Source organism: Rhamphochromis sp. 'chilingali' (assembly GCF_963969265.1).
Source record: "Rhamphochromis sp. 'chilingali' genome assembly, chromosome: 17".
NCBI classification, from domain to species: Eukaryota; Metazoa; Chordata; class Actinopteri; order Cichliformes; family Cichlidae; genus Rhamphochromis; species Rhamphochromis sp. 'chilingali'.
In genome coordinates, this window is record NC_137944.1 from 13,776,395 (window position 1) to 13,796,469 (window position 20,075).

Sequence of the window (20,075 nt, forward strand, 5' to 3'; positions counted from 1 at the left end):
TCAGGAACTGAAATGTGCCTTCACTTGCTCATGGTCGTGGTATAACAGTTAGCTCTAAGAATCACATCATAAGCACAAGAGTTACAAAAAATATAGAGAAAAGCCTTTTAAAGCATAAACGTATTGCATTATGGCTTTTTTGCTGTTTTAGGTATACGTACATTGCAGGTCATGTGTAAGTCCAGCTTTTTAGAGTAACTAAAACTGCAAACTATTTACAGCAGTTGAGAAAAAGCCCAAGGTTACATGTTTATTAAACTGGAAAAGCAATCTGTTTGCATTACTTTCCATACTCTCTGCCATTTGAGACATTTGCAGCAAATTTGAGAAAGTTAGATTAGAGAGTTGAATGATTATTATTGTTTAGTTTGCTCCTCGAAGAGTCAGTGTCAGTAGAGGAGATTCAATTTCATATTCTGCAAACAAGTTTGTTGAATTTACTATGAACTGTTTGGCTACAAAGTACCATCTCTCCCTGCCAGCATCCACTGAGACGCCTATAGAAAAATACACATATGCGGTATTAAAGACCTGGTTGAGCAAAGTGTCACTCTAATAAACTACATAGATAAATTCTTTCTTTGCCAACTCCATGGATGAAGAGCAAACAGGCTTTTTTCACAAGTAAATACTCATCATTTGATGCCTCTGGCTCCCTTGTAGGTACCCTAGGTCATATTTAGTACAATTTGATTACTGTACTGGTTAAGGTCATCTTGTAAAAAGGAAAAAAAAGTAGATTTCAGATTCAAACGGCTTAACAATGTAAACTGTGTTGATAAATTACTTTTGTTAAAACAAGAAACTCGACTGCTGAGTTTAACTTGTATTCATGACGAATTAGAAAGTTCTGTTGATCATGTATTTATCTCATCTATAAATCTAAAATCTAAAGATACTGATTGTGTAACTCGGTGTAATTAGATCTGTTTGCCCATTTCAAGGAAAAGATCTATAGAATTGTTACCTTCAGAAGTTTTAGTTGTGAGTTCAGCTAATTAGATGTCCAGTGGATTGCTTATGTAAAATTTATGAAGAAAGAACTGCAGTATATTTAGTTCCCATCATGGCTTCTCATCGCGAGTTGGCAACCCTGCCTTATTTCATCTTCTTCTTTGATGTGCTTGTTTTTATATGCTTTTCCTCTAATTTCCTAACTCTTGCGCCAAAACCTCTTCTTTTTTTTTTTTTAGCACCGACACGCGCCCATCACTATCAGAAAAACTACAGTTTTTATGTGTTTCAACTGACCTTTAACTTTTAACAGTTGTTTTAATTCTGGCTGGGAATGAAGTCGTATTTGTTGCATAACTATGGAAGCAATATGGTAAATAGATGCATCTCGATGAGGGGTTAGGTCATTAATTATTATTTTTATTATCAATAATAAATGAGTCTGTCTTTCTGCAACTGAGACAGATGAGCTGTTACAGAGTAGCAGTTTTACTTTTTCATTTCAGTTTCATTTCCTTTTATACAGATGTTGTCCTAAGACTCAGACCCTGTTTACTAAAGTCAAAATTCATTTCCTTTGTTCTAATTTTTACTATTTGTTTTCGTCTTAAATTTAAAGTGAGTGTCTGAGTCTCACCACAGCTGACAGTTGAAAATTGGCAACCATGCATTAAGGCAAAAAGTGGACCGGCACGAAGGAGAAAGCTGGCATTTAAGCTTTGTTTTTGAGTGTCTCTGACTCAGCGGGGGCAAAATTGTTTATCTTTCAGTCGACAGAAAGGGGACAGGAGCAGAGTAAAGGCAAGATTATGGCTGTTACTCTGACAGCACAGTCCTGGATTTACAGTAATTTTAACATTTATGGATAATTACTGCAAAAGGGAACTGGTGAGAAAAAAATGTTTTCTACAGAAGACCAGGGGTTGAGAACATCCTGCAGGAGTGGACAGTGGCTGGTTGCTAACTAATCTTTTTTTTCTTCTTCTCTGCTCTCTTTAGGGGTCCCCACAGCGGATTGCGTGCATCCATCTAAACCCTATTGCCAACATTTTCCTCTCTCATGCCAACCCTCTTAATGCCCTCCTTTAATACATCCATACATCTTCTCTGTGGTCTTTCTCTTGTCCTCCTGCCTGGCTCGCCATATTCAACATTCTTTACCCAATATATCCACTATCCTTCCTGTGCATATCTCCTATCCTGGTAGATTAAAGGTAGCCTTATCTCTCTAACTTTAACTCAAAACCTGAGCTGCCCTTCTGATGCAATCATTTCAAATGCTCTCTCTTATGGTCACTGCCACTGAAATTCTTAGCATCTCCAGCTTTGCCTCCTGATGTTTTGGTAGCGCCACCTTCTCCAAACCATACATCTGACTGCTAATCAATATGTCAGCAAATAACTGTCTTATGGAAGTGACACAAAAATAAAGCTAAGAGGTCTTTCAGGACAGTGGCATAAGCTGGATATCACTGCAACCCTTAGAATTAATTAACAGAGTTGCATTATCAGTTTGACTTTTGGCCAAAACAGTTACATGGCACTTTCTCAAGCAATAGTACATCAGGTCAAGACAAAATGGTAAATGACTCACTTCCTTAATCTCCCTTAAGTATACCCTTTTCTTCCTCTATGAGGTTATAAGATGATAAATGCTCCCCTGCTCATGAAATCCGGAAGACGATAACCTTCCCACTAGCAAGGTAAAAATCTCCCTAGAGCTCTTAGTGTGTGTGTTAGTGTGTTGTTAAAGGAAGGCCAAGCCTAACAATAACCTGGTTCTAATTATTACTATGCAGACTGCAAACATGCTTATGAGGCACCCAAAGGAAAATTATTATGCAATTATGTGACCTGAAAAGCAAACTCCATCTCAGCATATCACATGCACCTCTATATTGTTCTAATTTAATTACATTAGACTAAATACTCTGGTGGCAGTGATGAAGTGAAATGATTAGAAAGCTTTAGCACAAGTGCTTGTCCATTTCTGTTTGGATTAAGCACTTATCTGTGTTGCTTGCAGGCAGAAAACAGATTTATGCGGATGCACACACGCAAACAAATTTCCATATGTATTGTGCGTGAAAGGATTGTCTTCTTTGTGTCTAATTCATTGATGTAGAAAAGACGGTTTGCATATTGTCCATTGGTGTCAAATCTGATCTAGTCCTAACATTCTCAGTGGATGGATACACACACACATACACACACAATACCGTTCAGCATGTAAACTGAAGTCATGGGAGACCCACCCCTTGGCCACATGGGGGAATCTCTAAAATATAGATCAAAAGGCTGGATTTCTGTCAGGCATTACAAATCTTTTGATGGAAGGTTTAAAGGGCCTCCTTTGAACTGCTTCGTTTTTTTTTTTAATTAAAGGCCAACATGCAAAAGACAAAATTCAAATAATAAATTATCTGTCAAGCAGCCAATGTGACCCTCCTCTCGCCACCTCCACCGCTTCTCGAGGTGCTACAAAAAGGCACGATAACAAACTTTTCTTTTCCATTTGTTACTCCAAGTGGATACATAAAATAAACAACTCAGAGTGTTTGGGTCAGCTTGCACCTTGGACTATCTTGCTTTATTGCACGTTGTGTTACAAGGCCAAAGTAATTTTCACATAGGGATGTGTGCTCATGTGTGATGCACTGAAAATAGCAAGACCAGCACTGAAACACCACCTCATAAATTACAGTGAAAGGAATCCTACCTTGTCGTACGTCTCGGGGCGCTATGGCGATTGCATCATTGGAATGCAGTTCGGTGACGCAACAGTCATCAGGAGCCAGTGACCCGTTACTGAAAGTGTGCGGTGTCTCTGGGAGCAGAGGAACAGGTGGTGCCATAATGTTGTGATTTGGACAAATACAGCCTGTCTGGGTCATCCCACAACCATCCCCATCAGAAACCTCCTGGTCTCCATTGTGATCAGTGTGCAAACACTCCTCGAACCATCGGCAGAGCACACCGCAGGTAAACTGACTGGAGTTTTCGTTGTTAATGAGTAACACCTCTACCAGTCTCAGCTCCAGCAATTCCTTAGATACCTGAGGCTCATCTGCAGCTGGATGTCTCGTTAGACACAGTTGGACAAAGTTCTTATCGAACTGCAGAAAGGAGTAAGGTCCGTCTGAACTGGTGCGGCTGCCACAAAGATCGATGACTTCCTGATCTCTGGCTGTGGCCGTCTGTAAGTGCAGGGGACAGCTTTGATTGGCTAGGTGGTGGTCAAGGGAAAGGAGCATGGGGGAGTGTGTCCTACAAATGACAGGGTGGCGCGTGAAGCGGAGATAGAGGGAGTACTTGGTGGGATCCGGGTTTTCCAGAGACCAGGAACAACCCGGTGCCCTGGAGGGAAAAAGCTCCCTTAGGGAGAAAGAGCCATAGAGCACCCCAGCTACAAGGCTGGAGCATGGTGAGGACAAAGGCGAGGGGGCCCCCTCTGCCCCGGTGCTGGGGACGCTATTGGCAACCCCATAGGCAGCCTCAGCCAGGGCAGAGAGAGGAGCTAGAGCGAGGGCAGACACGGCAGCCAGGGCCCCAGCCACAGCCAGGAGAGAGGACAGCACAGACAGACACACCCCACCAGCAGTGTTCATCCTATGACATTCGTCCTGCAGGGGGAGAGAAGAGAGAATAGGATGGGTGAGGCGGGGATAGAGAGAGATCTGATTGGACATTAGACATATTAGGCAATACTTTCAAACAAAATCAACATGCCATGGATAAAAGAGAAAAAGTTCAATATTGTATTTAAAAAAATCACATCAAGCTGAAAATATTTTGGACAGCTTTCTGCCACTCCTCAGAGTAGAATATAAACAACTTCATGGCAGCACTTCTCACGAAGTTCTTCAAACATACACACACAAGCGCCGTCAAAAACACAAACACATCCCTGCTGGGCTGGATTAAAAGGGTTGATGACTTGGCTGTTGAGACATGCACTGTGGGGCCTGCTCTACCCTTTCCTGCTGATATGTGCACACAAACACACAGACAACATCACGTACACATACACACACCATCGCCTGCTGAGAAGCTCCCCCAAGGCTCTGGCAAACTATTACCATCACCGACACAGTGAGGGTCCGCCAACAGCTTGATTTTGACTCACACAACACACACACACACAGCTGACAAAAAAACCTCTATATACAGTGTTTTAGCATTTTACTTGAAACTACTTCAATAGTCACTATATTTTTGTATTCTCAGTGTGTCGGCTCCATCACCTAAGACTTTCAAGTGGTTCTGCATAATTGTGGTTTGAAGAGGATGCGTGGGAGATGGGAAATGTTTGCACCACTCTACCAATAACCTTATAGCATAATACCTACTTTTTCTTGCAAAAAATATTACTATGCTTTGAAATTCAATAAATGCCTCAAGACAACACATACTTTTACCACAACTTTGTACTGTAAACACATTACAAAACTTTACAAAGCTACTACACAATACCACAAAAAGTCATTGATGAATTAAAAAAATGAAACTGCAAAGAAAAAAAAACAAAGATTTTCTTTGAATTAATGAGCTCTATATAAATAATATGTTCAGATGCAAAGATGCAGGACTTGGAAAGCCATCTCATGAATGAGGTACTTTCTGGGCTGATGTGCTTTTTTTTCTTAACTTAATTGATGCATGGTTCTCTTAAATTCCTCCAGCACATTTCAAATGCAATGCGGTTTGAACTGGACTTTTGCAGCTGTGCTTGGGATTATTGTCCTGTTTCATGACCTATTGACATATGGCCTCACATTTGACTCTAGAACAATTTGGTATACAACAGTCATTGGTTGACTCAATGACGGCAAGGTGTCCAGGTCCTGTGGCTGCAAAACAAGCCAACTCATCACCCCTCCACCACAGTGCTTCACAGATGGTATGAGGTGTTTGGCCATAATGCACAGCATCGCATTTGGCCGATACCAAAAACAGCATATCAGCACAAATGTGTCTGCTTTGGTGTCATCTGTCTAAAGGACATTTTTCCACAAGTCCTGTGGTTGGTTCAGATGCAACATGATCTTTTTAGAGGGGAGAGACTTTCTCCTGGCAACTATTCAAAACAAGCCATACTTGTCATGTCATAAACTTTAACATCTAACATGTTAACCGAGGCTGAACATTGCATGTTCTGACTTTGGGGTGAAGATTTCCACTCTTAGGGAATTGGCAGCTGTCATGAATGTTTTCCACTTGTGAATAATCCATCTTTCTGCGGAATGATGGACGTCAAATGGTTTGAAAAAGGTCTTATAGTCTCTGCAGTCTCTGTAGATGATTAGAAACAATTTCTTTCTCTAAGATTATTGCTGATGTCTTTCTTCCTTGGCACTGATTTAAAACACACCTGAATGCTCTAAATACCCCCGTGCCAAACCTTCTGCTTTTACAGAGGTGCTCACATTTGCTGAAGATCAGTTAATAAGGTACATTTGATTAGCAGCACCTGGCTGCTACTTACCCTCTTCATTCACATGGAAATAATAAGGGTGGTATAATTTTTTTTCACACACTTCTGCATTTGCCTTAATTTCTTATACAATAGTAAGACACAACTTAGCACATCTTAGGTTTTATTTACCTATTTTTAAATTTTATTTAATATTCTCATTTGATTATTTGATGTCAAGTGTATGAGCTCACAAAATGTCATCTTCTTGTGAGCCAGCTGAGTGAAAGAGAATAAAAACATCCTTCTCTTTCTCTTCTCCTCAGCTGTAGTCTTGGTAACTTGCTTGTAGTGGGCCCAAGCTCTTGTTATATAATCCAAATTAAACATTAATGCATAAAAGAGAGAAAAACAGTGGAATTTCTGAAATTCATGGTGTGTTGTATGTAAATGAAATGGCAGGTAAACCACATATGTACAACCACAAGGGCATGCCACGTGAACCGGAAATTACATCCTTTTGCACTTGCACTGGTTATTTTGGGAGTATTTTTCACACTGACAAGTATGGCTGTCTGGAGTGCACTACATAACTATATATTATCCTTATAATGGTCAACAAGTTCTATATGGTCCATATCTCATTCTAGACGAGTGCCATCTTGGACTGGGAGGGACCACGGATTTTTAACCAATAGCAAAAGAATATCTTGGTACAAATGCAAATTCTATCTACATAGTGAACACTGACAAAATTTCATCAGGTATTGACTTTAAAAATTATGTTAAACTGTTTAATTATTAGTGTGAAGTGTAGCATGACAGTGCCAATCAGATTACTAAACCTTCCTACACAATGACCTACAATGTTTGTACGTTGAGAGCAACTCCACTTCCTTTAGGCTCAGATTAGTGAAATGCAGCAGTTACCTGTACTCACAGGATTTATACAAGTCTGATAAGGCCCTCCATCACTGCACATGTAGTCCACAAGATTTTGGTAAGAGGCTTACTTCACCAATGTCAAGAGGTGACTCCCCAGAGTTAGACAGCAAGAGGCACTTACGCTTATAGGTGTGAGATTTTAATGAGGGCCAAACAAAAGACAACGAGAAAGATGGAGGAGGAAGAGATGTTGAAGGAAGAAGTGAATTAAAGTTAAAGCCATTATACAACAACAGGGGAAATATGTACACAATTTGCATCACTTAACATGAAAAATAAATAATCCCCTTTGGAGTGGGGGGAAGCATTTTGTTGATGCTAACTCAGAGTGATGTACAGTGCATAAAATACTGTCATGCTCAAGGACAGTTGACCTACACGCAATTTTTCTGGACAATAAATCTGCTTCACGGGAAGGTCTCCGAAACCAGTATGCCACCCTGTTGTGCAGTGAGGAGCACAGGAAAGACAAATGTTCTTTAAAAATGTCCCATATGTAAGTGATGAAGAAGAAGAAAAAAGTGTTAATTCTTTTTTTTATGTTTGTTTTTGTCAAAGACAGCAACCGGAGACATATTGCAAAAACACACACACATATAACATACGAGTACTTGTACACAGAATATTCATTGTAGGCCTCCATTTGCCAACAGCACACCACTCAAAGGCACCGTACTTCTGTTCCCTTATCAGGCACTGTTTACTCTGGGAAGAGCTGGTAGTCGTGTGGGACAAGTAACCATAGCAACATTGTGATATTCTGGTTTTTTTTTCCTTTCTTTCCTTCATCTTAGTCTTGTGTTACTATTTAGACTGGGTGTTTCTTCTACCACATTCCCACCTTGATACCCCCCCCCCAACACACACATGCAGAATGAATGATCCAAAGAGCTTTCAAACAGCACTAGTGTGAGCTATAGAGACAAATGCATTGCACAGTGGGGGAAAGGTGGAAGGAATGTAGCATCTTGTGAAATCTGCTCAAGGATGATGCTGTCTGGCATGTGACGGGGTTATAGTCTTGTACCTGTCTGTTACAGACTGTCCTACTTAAACCAATTAAAAGATAAATACACAGAATGAATATCTGCACAATCTGCACAGGGGACACAGGCCCTGTGAAAAACATGTCACTTAGCTGTATGAATATAATGAATTATCTATATGACAAACTTCTTATATTTTTTTCCTTTCTGTACTGAAGGGATCGATGTGCCCTATGCTATATATTAATAAATACAGACTTTTGGATTGTTTCATTTATGTGCCAAAAATCAAAGTGTCTTCTGTAACAGACCGAACAAAAGTGAGGGCAGATACAGTATAGTCCAAACCATGCATAGGTAAAAAAAATAAAATACACACATTTTACGGATGAAAAGAAGTCAGAAGCGTTAAGCAAATTGTTTTTGGGACAATGAGCAATGAATATTCATAGAGCCACAGTCTGTGCTGGAGTAGGCCCTAAAGTGCCGTCTTCATGAGGCCATTCTGTCCCACTTCACTTTACTATGGGCATCCATAAATATTCATTAGCTTTGATGTCTTCCTTCCCCCTTCCACCTTGACATTAATGTTATCACCAAGGATGGCAAAATATGTATATCCCTCACTCCCCGTCTCACCATCCTCTCCCGCTCCTCTTGGCTCTGTCGTTATTCTTTAATGCCGTGCAAGTGACAATATGACTCATCTGATTTTTGTCTTTACCATAAAACATCTGCAAGACAGAACAGTGCTGGGGCACTAGTTTTGAAATAATATCACAGCACTAAAAAGTATCGCTGTCCTTGACTGGGATTATTATTTCACAGAGTGCTTTAAAGCATCATTAATGACAGATCAAAAATGGGTCTTTTGTCCTCGACAGTAGAGTACTGAATGTAGTTTAGGGGAAACATATACTTTGATTCAAGAAAAAAAAAGATTTTAATGCTTTGTATGTGTTCTTGCCCTGGAACTTAAAAAAGGGACCTTATATATATTTAGCATTTGAATTCACTCTAGCATAAAAAATGATTTGTATCTATTCCTTTTACACAGCAGGATCCTTTTCCCATGATGATAAAATGGGATATTAATGATCACCAGTTGTATTATTCCCCATACACTTGTCTCTAAAAACCTCGCCTCTGTCTCCAGAAAAGCTTGCCTGACTTATAAACTTGCATTGAACTGTTGCTGAGCCATGCTGTGAAACCACAAGGCAAAACACCCTGAATGACTGAATTATAAAATAATCTCTGTTTAAGGATCATACTTGAGAAAACCAAAATGCACTGGTACTGTCGATATTTTTGTGTGCAGCGTAAACTTTAGCTGAACCCACACTTACAACAGAATAATATAACATGTTTCACACGTCTTACCTCTATCAATACAGATGGAATAGTAACAGTCTCTTAAAGTAAGTAATAGAGAAAAATTATTTTAAAGCATAAAGAAATGTAGCTATTTAAAATTAAAATTATACTTAAAGTAAAAAGTCAACTTTTTAACTTCTCACGCCTTCTAATCAATTCAATTCAATTTTATTTACACAGCACCAAATCACAACAACAGTTACCTCAAGGCGCTTTATATTGTAAGGTAGACCCTACAATAATACATACAGAGAAAAACCCAACAATTATATGACCCCCTATGAGCAAGCACTTTGGCGACAGCGAAAAGGAAAAACTCCCTTTTAACTCCCTGTTGACACAACGATTAAAATATCAAGATGACTTTTTCTTTTCTTTAAGAACCAAGCAAAGACATTGATACAGGTTATGAAGCAATCAACGCTGCTTTGTTTAAAAAAAGAGAAAAACCCCACCACACCTATACACAAAAGCTAACCAATCATGTCACTATTGTATGACAAAATAAATAAATAAATCTATTGCCTGCTTAAAGATTCAATGTGTATCAGTTTCTCCCATTGAGGCAACATGTAAAACTAATGGATATGTTTGGCCTGAGGTCCTCAGTGGAGTAGCCTCAAGCTTCAATTCTTTCAGCTTGGATAGTGAGGCTACAGAAAACCTGCTTATCGCATATTCAGCAGGCATTTCTTCAGGCAGTAATGCACAATAAACCTAGTCATCAGTGCTAATTGAAAGCCATACACTAGTGCAAAAAAGAAAAAAGAATGGTCATTACTCAGAAAAGCTAAATGTACTGTGTGCCTAAGCCTTTAAGGTTCCAATCATAAATCACTGCGAGTTGAAGTCCAGCCAAGAACCTTTGTTGCATATGATTTCCCATGTTTCCCTTTCTCCCCTCAAATCCTGTCAAGTCTCTAGTTTTTCTAACATTTCCAAGTGCAAGCACAAAATGCACAAAATTACGAAAGAAAAAGAGCTTAAACCAGCGACATGAAAACAAGCTGTGAGGTGTCACTCTTTAAGTTGACATAATCTTACAGTTATTTTTTGCCTTCATTTAGACGTCTGCTAAATGTATGATTAACTAAGGTCCACCTGTTGATCGTGCATAGCCAACAGGTGGACCTTACTTATAGTTGTATAATTTGTTGGACAAAGACATACATTTTGTAATTTTATGCATGTACACCACCAAGCTGGATTTTATATCAGAAGTTTCTGCTTAATTTTAAAGGCTTTAGCTAAAGTTAAAGTTACAGTTAGATCCAATATTAATACTCTGTTTAGTTCATTAGTTGCTAATTTTGCTAAGGAAGCATGCTAAGTACTTGCTAAGTGCTGCTGGCTTTTAGATCCTTTCACTGAGAATAGATTCTTGTTGTGCTAAAATTGATGCCACAATAGCAATGAAGCACAGCAGTTAAGTTGTGTGCTAGGAAACTGACACACTGAGCTCAAAGTTCTAAATCTCCACAGAGCTGAGGGGCAGCAGAGCTCCGTAATAATCCCCCCTCTTCATTGTGACTCTGTGCATCTGTCCCTAAAGTGACTCACCTTAATTCATACATAGCTACTTGATCCAACAGCAGTGAGAATAGGTTCCTAACTTTTGAACTGAGACATTATCAGGCAACAGAGAGACCTGAGTAACAAAACTAGATTATACTATGTAGCATGAGTAGCATATTTGTTACGTTGTAAGGATTCCTGTAGCACATGAGCTGTTATCTGCATATTTGACACATATCATCATAAGAGACATGAAGATTGCTAACAGAGTATTTTTTAACCCAAATGAGATCCTTTTCTGACAACGAACAAATAGATTTGTTACCTTAGCTGCTAATGAAATAACTTTGCTGAGTCTAAATGACAAAAGGTTATTGGATAGAAAGGACCAGTCTCCACAGTATAAGTCTTCCATTCTACCTCATCTTCCACAATAAACACATTCACATGTTGACTCTACTCTTAATAATATCCCCCATAATATAATACTTTTGCTTTTACTTCAGAGACCCTGAAGGCTAACAACTATAGCTACTGTTCTATGACAGCAGCTGTCTAAAATGGACATCAGTATACATGCTAACTTTAATGAGGCTTTTCCCATAAAAAAGATAATCATGCACTAAACCACAAATACCTTCCAGTAAACTTGTTTGTTCTTGCAGAATGATAGAGTGAAATAGCTTTTGGGCAACTGAATATCCCTGGATATGGTGCCTGTGTTTAGGGAGTTCTGATAAAGCATAACGACACCCCCTTCTTTTTGTCATATTCCTCACACTCCATTTCTCTGCCTCCACCCATTCTTCAGTGCATAGATTTAAGTGCACTGTGGTAGAGAATGGTATTGTCAGATTTATTGATGTAGCGTATCTCTCTCATTTGCAACCCTCAGCAGAGATCAGCACGTGCCCTTTATATGAGCCCACACAAACACCCATGCTCGATAAATAATCCATTTGACGTTCACACACACATACACGCGTGCTACACCCGTTTGAACGCTAGCTCGATACTATCAAAACTTGAAGTCTGTATCCTTGTGCGAAGTGTTTGGAGTCTCTCTCTGTACTTCTGATTAACAAGTCATGAAACATTCCTCTTTCTCGCTCTGGCCTCCAGCATCAAATTCTCTACTCTGTCCCTTCTCATCTTTACTTTCAGCCTCTTATAAATCTCAGCCTTCCTCAAAGTCAAACTTAATTTATTTACCCGCATAGCCACACATCTGTACTTGCTCCGTTTAAAGTCCTTTATCTGGATAAGATCTTCTGTCTGTAAAGGAATATGAAGAACTAATGTTGTTAATCTGATTTATTCGGGCTGACATTTTAGAAGTCAGTATTCTGTTTGTCCTTTTATCAAACTTGCTCCTGCACACCACCAAGTCACTGCTTTTCACTTTGTCTTATCAGTTATTCACAAATGGCAGGCAAGCTGAGTGGATCTCATGCTGTGAAAAGAGACAGCAGTACTACACCCCTTGATCACACAAAAGGGCACTTTGTCTTTCAGCTATGGATATGCTACATACACAAGCACAAGCACACCAAGGCGCCTATACATATTCATAGATCCAGCTTAACATGTAACATGTGTGCTGATTGAAGGCGTAAATCATAAGTGTGAGATGAAACTGAGTAACGAATTGATTTATCAATCGTGAAGGGAGTGGATCAACAGAGAACCTACGCGGGCATTGAAGGAAAGTAGTTCACATGTTTCAAAGCATGTTTATGGAATTATTTATTAGTGTAGCTTCGATTTGAAGGCAAAACATTACCAACGAACACTATAGTACAGATTAAGTCACTTAAACAGCTTGACTTTTTTTGTGAGGCAAATTAATTCATGAAAGAACTAGAATTCTTTCTTCAATGATTCTAGATGGATTCACATAGTCTTAATATCAAGTTTGGGATATCGCATCTTTAAAGTTGTGACTCCGACAACAAGAGCACCGCACGGCAGCACCCCGACAGTGCTCAGGTCTCATACAGCAGACTCACTTTGTAGTTTATCTTTGAAGATCGAAAACGTTTGGCACATTTTTAATAACTTTACAGATAGCTCTGCAAGATGAAAGTGAAATATTTTGCCAGCAAGTCTTACGCAATCACCCAGTGATTAATGTTGTGGAGCAAAAAAAAAAAAAAAAAACCTCTACAAATGCAAAAACAAGCTGGCCAACTAACACCCACTGCACCACATAGCGAAGTCTACTCAGATCAGGCAAAGAAAAGAAATCCATCCGTGGTTACATCACAAAGGCCCTGTGAAACTATTCGCGGAGTTATGGATAATGATGAGCAGCCTCTGTTCTGCTAGTGACATTTTACATCGTTTTGTTCATCATCTCGCATATTCGTGTTATTATAGTCATGCAGACTCAGGACTGTGACAGTCTTTCAAATTTGTATCGTTAAATTCCACAAACCTTCATGCTCCTTTTCAGAATCAGAATCAGAATCAGAATCAGAATCGTGTTTATTGGCCAAGTATATGTGCAGACACATACAGGGAATTTGGTTCCGGTAGATGGTGGCTCTCAAGCACAGCAATGTAAATCACACACACACACACACACACACACACACACACACACACACACACACACACACACACACGTCTATATATACACATTACACATACATACACAAAGCTGTGTAAATCAACTATAAATAACGAATCTAAACTTATATACATAAAATACAGAAATGGATGAGGTGGAATGAATACTGCAAAATGTACATAAGGTGCAGCTGCAGTCTGGCAGTGGGAGCAGTGTGACAGGTCAACTGTTAAGAAGGGAGATGGCGAGGGGAAAGAAACTGTTCCTGTGTCGGGTGGTCCTGGTCTGCAGGCTTCTGTACCGTCTGCCAGAGGGCAGCAGATCAAAAAGTCTGTGTCCAGGGTGTGAGGGGTCTGTGATGATTTTCCCTGCCCGTTTCCTGGTTCTTGAGAGGTTTAGATCCTGGATGGAGGGCAGGGGCGTGCCGATGATCCTTTCTGCTGCCCGTACAGTCCGCTGCAGTCTGCTCCTGTCCTGTTTAGTGGCTGCACCATACCAGACTGTGATGGAGGAGCACAGGACAGACTCAATGACCGCAGTGTAGAACTGGATCAGCAGCTCCTTTTTTTCAGACCGTGACCTTCATCAAAACCATTTAGCTTAACTGCCAGTTGTTGTGCAAATTGTGCATATGATGAATGGTTTGGAACAAACAGCTTAGTTGTGATTAAAAACCTGAAACTAAAGTACACTATGTGATTTACTGAATCTAAAATAGCTTTTAAATCAACTCTGAATCGAACTGTTGTACCAATCATCAGTGATATCAGTGATTTTCCCTTTTAATACTGATATTAATTCTTCAAAATACCACCGAAAAATGACTGTTCAGCAGAGAACAGAAGTCTCTGAAGATCCTCTAACATCACACTTTCTTGTAAATGAAGGTGAAGGGCTAACAGAGAGGTAAAGAGGCAGGTTAATTGCAGCCCAACCTGAGAGGAGTAAATGACCGCACATTAGGAAATTACTCCTAGAATGGATTTACACTGAATTATTGTCAATATCGCCATATATGGTCCCGAATCTACAGACGGCAAATAATTATAACATGGGATTTGCTCTGTCAGTGAAAAGTAGCTTCCCACTGTAGCAATTTCATACTCTGTGTATGAGCTATGAGTATGGACACTGATTAAATGACCACCACTACTTTAATTATCTATAGTAAATAAGCAAACACAATAAATGAAAATGACACTGGTAATGTAATATTGTGGTAAGTAGATTGTGCACTGATGTGATGTTCTAAGAAAAACTGAAAGTCATTCGTCAAACTCTAATTTAGTAACACTTAAAGCAAATGCATTTCTCAATACACTCAGTGGGGAAAATGTAAGCCAATTATTACATGGTCTCATACCCTTTAAAAAGCACTTTAATGGCATGTAGCATTTATTCAATGTGTTCCAAACCTGAATTTCAATATTGATTGATGTTACTTTTGCGGGCAGATATTGATAGTGAGACCCATTAATTTCACATGAGTGAGTAAACAGTTGTTGGAGCTAAGGATAAGAAAATTGATGAAATGGAAAGTATGGTGCGGGAAGGTAATTTTTCTTTTTTTTTCTTTCTTTCTTTTACAACCCTGGAAGCCTCAGAGAAAGACTAATAGATCACAAGCAAAGTGTTGCAGTTTATCCATTTCATAACGTTAACATGCAGGTTTGGTGAAAGCATATTGCACACACAGCCATTCTCGTAGCCATTTGTGAAACAGTTACGAACTTTTAATCTGCTGATACATTTTTGACTTTTTCCATTTTTATTTCATGTTCCTGCACACAAATTTCCGAGCTTCATTTATTTTCATCTGCCTCGACACAATTTGTCATCTGCAGTTTTGTCTCCATGAAATGAATATTTTTCACATTTAAAGGATGAAAAACTCGACATTTTGGGGGGCTGGAGGGAATTGCGAGGACAGGGAATCATTCATCGTCGCTGACGCTCACAGATCGCAGATTGACTCCTACACAAGAGATTTATTTTATTAATAATCATTAAAAACTACTTAGTTAGGCTAAAACAATAAAAAACAACTCAGACAGGTTTAGAAAGAAATGGTTTGGGTTCAAATATAACAGTTTTGTATAGTGATATAACATGTAACACTTCTCTCAAAGATCATATCTTTTGGTTATGAGTATCATGTGGCTCCTCTGAAATGTCGGGACAACATACGCTGATCAGGTATAACATTATGACCACATGCTTAATATTGCTTTGGTCCCCCTGTTGCTACTAAAACAGCCTGACCCAAACCAAGATATTAGCAACAGATGTTCCATTGGATTTTGAGGCCAAATCAACATCTCAGACTTTGTGTTGTGCTTTTGGCAGTGGACAAGTGGACTGGTCTGCGGCTATGTAGACCCATGTGAAACAAACTGTATCCTGATGCCTTTCTATCAGAACCAGCATTGTATATTTTGGTTATCCAAGCTATAGTAGCTCGTCTGTTGGTTGCAGCCTTCACTCCCCACGTACATTTATGACCCAGGGGTCTAGCCATCACAATTTGGCTCTTGTCAAACCCACTCAAATCCGTGCACTTGCCCATTTTCCGACTTCTAACACTTTCCCCCTTCTGTATTACTTTTTTGTGACTAATTGCCATTTTGCTCAAAAGAAAAAAAGTGACATGTAATTAATGATTAAAGAAAACCAAAGCTACCATGTAATGTGTAGACAAGGTTGCAAGACAGTGACAGACGTGACATACCCGACTCTTCCCACTCTAAATTTCAGGAGTTTCCTGCAGCACATCAGTTCCTGTCTGCTTCACATTTAATATGACCCTGCGACTAACTACCAGGGGAGCTCAAGGCAGCAAAATTCCTGCTATGATACATTAATGCTTTACTGTACAAAACCTTGCCTGCCTTTAATTGTGGCAGTTCTCTGATAGCATGATTTAGCAGATTATAAATTTACACATACTGAAGCGTGTGTCAGGTTTGACCCAACACACCCACTCAAACAACTCTACCCCCTTAACCTTGTTGCCATGGTGGGGAAAACGGCCTAAATGTCACCATCTGCTGAGTTTTTGGACAGAATCGGATGGCACAGACACATGCACGCAGTGTGATTATATTTAAAATGAGAGTGAAGCAAATTCAAATTCAAATTTTTATTTGTCACGTACACAGTCATACACAGTACGATATGTAGTGAAATGCTTGGACAACTGCTCGTGACCTAAAGAAAACAAAAAAGGAAAAGGCTATGAATAAGAAAGGAAATAAATATGAAAAATTAAAAAGGGTAAATTTAACTAGGAAGGAATAAAATATAAATTAAGGTTAAAAATGAAATAACTGTACAACACAAATTAGAAGCAGACCATGTATTTAGGCAGACAACTCACTGCTATGTGCATATATAGATCTGCATATATAGATCTGAATAAATCAGCGAGTCTGTGTATGTGTGATGTGGGATGTACAATAAGGAGTTTGGAAAAATGCCTTGTAATATTGTGGTGGGCCTAGAGGGAATCTAGGTTTTATTGTGCAATAGAGGTTCACAGACTGAGGAAGATGGGGATCGGCTTCCCTCTACAGCATATTCCTGCCAACAGATCAGCTTACACCAGCTTTTTCTTTTCTTTTCTTTTTTTCAAGGAAACAAGAATATATGGTACAGAGAAAGCCAGAGACAGAGGGGGGGGGGGGAAGCAAAAGAAGGAGACAGAAACAGAGACAGAATACTTGGACTGAAACATTTGTTATATGAAGTCTGAAGAAAGCTAAAGGAAAATGGAAAAACACGAATTTCTCAATGATGCACTATAGTTAAAAAAGGAAAGTCATTTTTGGAAACAGGAAATCCTTTGTAAAATCAATAATGATAAGATATTGTTTACTAAGCTTAAAATAAACTGCTTGCTTTGTCTTGCTTTCTCTTTTCATGGGCAACACTACAGGTACCTGCCTCTTCAGTCTAGCAATCCACACATCTTTGGATGTTTTTGACCTCCATACATGATCCCCTGTTTACTCTGCCAGCAACTCATTCCTCTTAACTTATTCTTTTGCCTTCCGAAGGGTTAATTGAGCATAAGATTTGCAGATATTAAAGGTTACACAAGGTTAAAGTGAAATCTTGCAAGCAAATGATTCATTTTAAGGCGAAAATGTTTATATTGAAAATATTGATTGCCGCATGCAAATGGAGACATCTGCGCGTCGGCCCAATTTCCCCACAGCAAAGCTAATAGTAAATTTGATCTGGGACTAAAAGATTGAAAATACCAAACACCACTTCCCATGAAAACCAGAGGCATCGTAATGGGATCTAAAAGGCATTAAAGAAGCTTTAAAGTTCCAAGACTCATTGATTGGAAAAAGGGGGGAATAAAAGCTGCTCATTGAAAAATAAAATTAAAAAGTCACACACGGAGCAATAGTGTACTTAATGTAATTGTGGCATCGGGGTGAAAGATAATAGGCAGCTAGAGCTAAATTTATTGTCGATGTCAACAGATATGTTACAGCAGAAGGAGAGAAATGAAGTGAAAAGGGCAAGGCGGTGTGTGTGTTTGTATGTGTGCGCCCCTGTGTGATTGCACGCGTCTCAGTGCAGGTTTGACAGGTTTTGTAAGCCGTTCAAGGTTACATTTATTTGTCGGTGTGTATTCTTGTGCACGTGCAGGTGTGAACTGATGGAAAACACATCCTTCAGGCAGGGATATTTGTCTTCTACAGACTATCTACAAATAAGGAACACGCGTTTTGTGCGTTGAGTACGTTAAATGTGAATCGTAACATCAGAAGGGGAACAGTATGATATATTCACATGCAATAAGATGCACACACATTGATGGTCTGGTGCATGTTTGAGGATAGCTTCTATTGAACATATCCGCAGGGCTCCCCTGCTTGCATGTGTTGCACGAGAATACAAAAGCGGTCACATGAAAGTGTTTACTTGTACAGATATGCAGATTAGATAGGGTTTGCACTGCTCAAAAGTGGCTACCTTTCCATTCACAGTACATCTCTAAAGTGGTGGAATAAAAGAAAATCTATCTATCTATATATATATATATATATATATATATATATATATGCAGTGCTAATAAAAATATGCTGACCAGCAACTTGGGATAATTCAAAACACCAAATGCTATTAGATAACAAGCTCAGAGCAGTCAAAGCTTATTAATGTGTTTTTGTCTGGGTGTGTGTTTGTGTGTGTGTTACTGCGGAGGTGGTGGTTACAGTTATCCCCCAATCTTTTCTCTTTATGTAACATCTCTTCCCTCTCTAGCTGCAGTAGAGCAGATCAGGCTCTCCCTCTCTCTTTGAAGTGTAGCCAAGCATGGTATTTATTTCATTATCTCCTCGCTCTCTCTCTCTATTTCCTCTCCTTGCTTTTAGGGCTCGGTATCAAGGAGAAGACAGGAATCGAGACCGAAACAGCTGACGCTGCAGGTAATAGCCTACAACTCTGGTCTGTGTGTTTGTGTTTGTGTGCTGTTCATGTCTTTATGTGGACAATGTGTCCTTCACAACGAATGTAATTCTGCAGAGAGAGGCTATAAAGACTAGTCTTTTTCTCTACACAGGGAGTCTGCAATAATTGCTCATTTTGTTCTTGCAGGCAAAGGATAAATGTCACAGTTCCAGATATCTACATGTCTGTAGTTTGGATTTACACATACTTATACATACTTACTTTGAATGAGTAAACAAGTGGGTGAGCTTTAAACGCTCATTCTCATTCATCAGTGCTGATCTAAGTGAGAAGAACTGTACAGTGTCTTTGCAATAGATGAATGGTAAAGAATGGTTTAAACAAAATAAATATGAAGTAGACAATAAAAAACCCCAAAACAACTGAAACTTATATATCAATTGAACCTTGTTGCCGTGAGTTTTTGTTGTGGGTTTTACTTTACTAGAGCTCTCTGCATCTTGAATTTTCTTCTTCATGTAATTACAATATTCCTGTGAGGTTAACAACCAAATTCTTGCTTCAAAAAGCACATAACTTCTTGTTGAGTAAACAAATATTTTTTAGCATCAGTAACATAAAACTTTGCCTTTACAATTTTTGGCTGATCCCTTATTCCCCACAGCAGATGGGTCTACATATTTGGTTTGGCACAGATTTTTTATACCAGATGCAGTCCTCTCATTTATCCAGGATTGGGACCAACAGGAGTTGTATGCTGGCTTGTTACCCAACCACACAAAATTGGGCTTATGTTTCCTACTAGTTGCAAACCAGGGACAATTGGGTTGTAAGGTGAATGCACTAACTTCTATGCTATGGAAAAACACAATGTTCCAGTTAACTT

The 20,075-nt window shown here is 39.2% G+C and overlaps 1 protein-coding gene across 2 annotated transcripts in view; it reads right to left on the reverse strand.

The window, feature by feature from the left end:
- adgrb2 (adhesion G protein-coupled receptor B2) overlaps positions 1 to 20,075 on the reverse strand; it is a 286,719-nt gene that overhangs the window by 201,993 nt on the left and 64,651 nt on the right. Inside the window, exon 3 of one of the 2 annotated variants that reach the window (XM_080863973.1) lies at positions 3,674 to 4,577. In XM_080863973.1, coding sequence (XP_080720099.1) covers positions 3,674 to 4,562 — 889 coding nt within the window. In that variant the 5' untranslated portion in view covers positions 4,563 to 4,577. Of the gene's footprint in view, positions 1 to 3,673; positions 4,578 to 20,075 lie in introns of those variants that run through there. The other variant, XM_080863974.1, reaches the window with a different exon arrangement.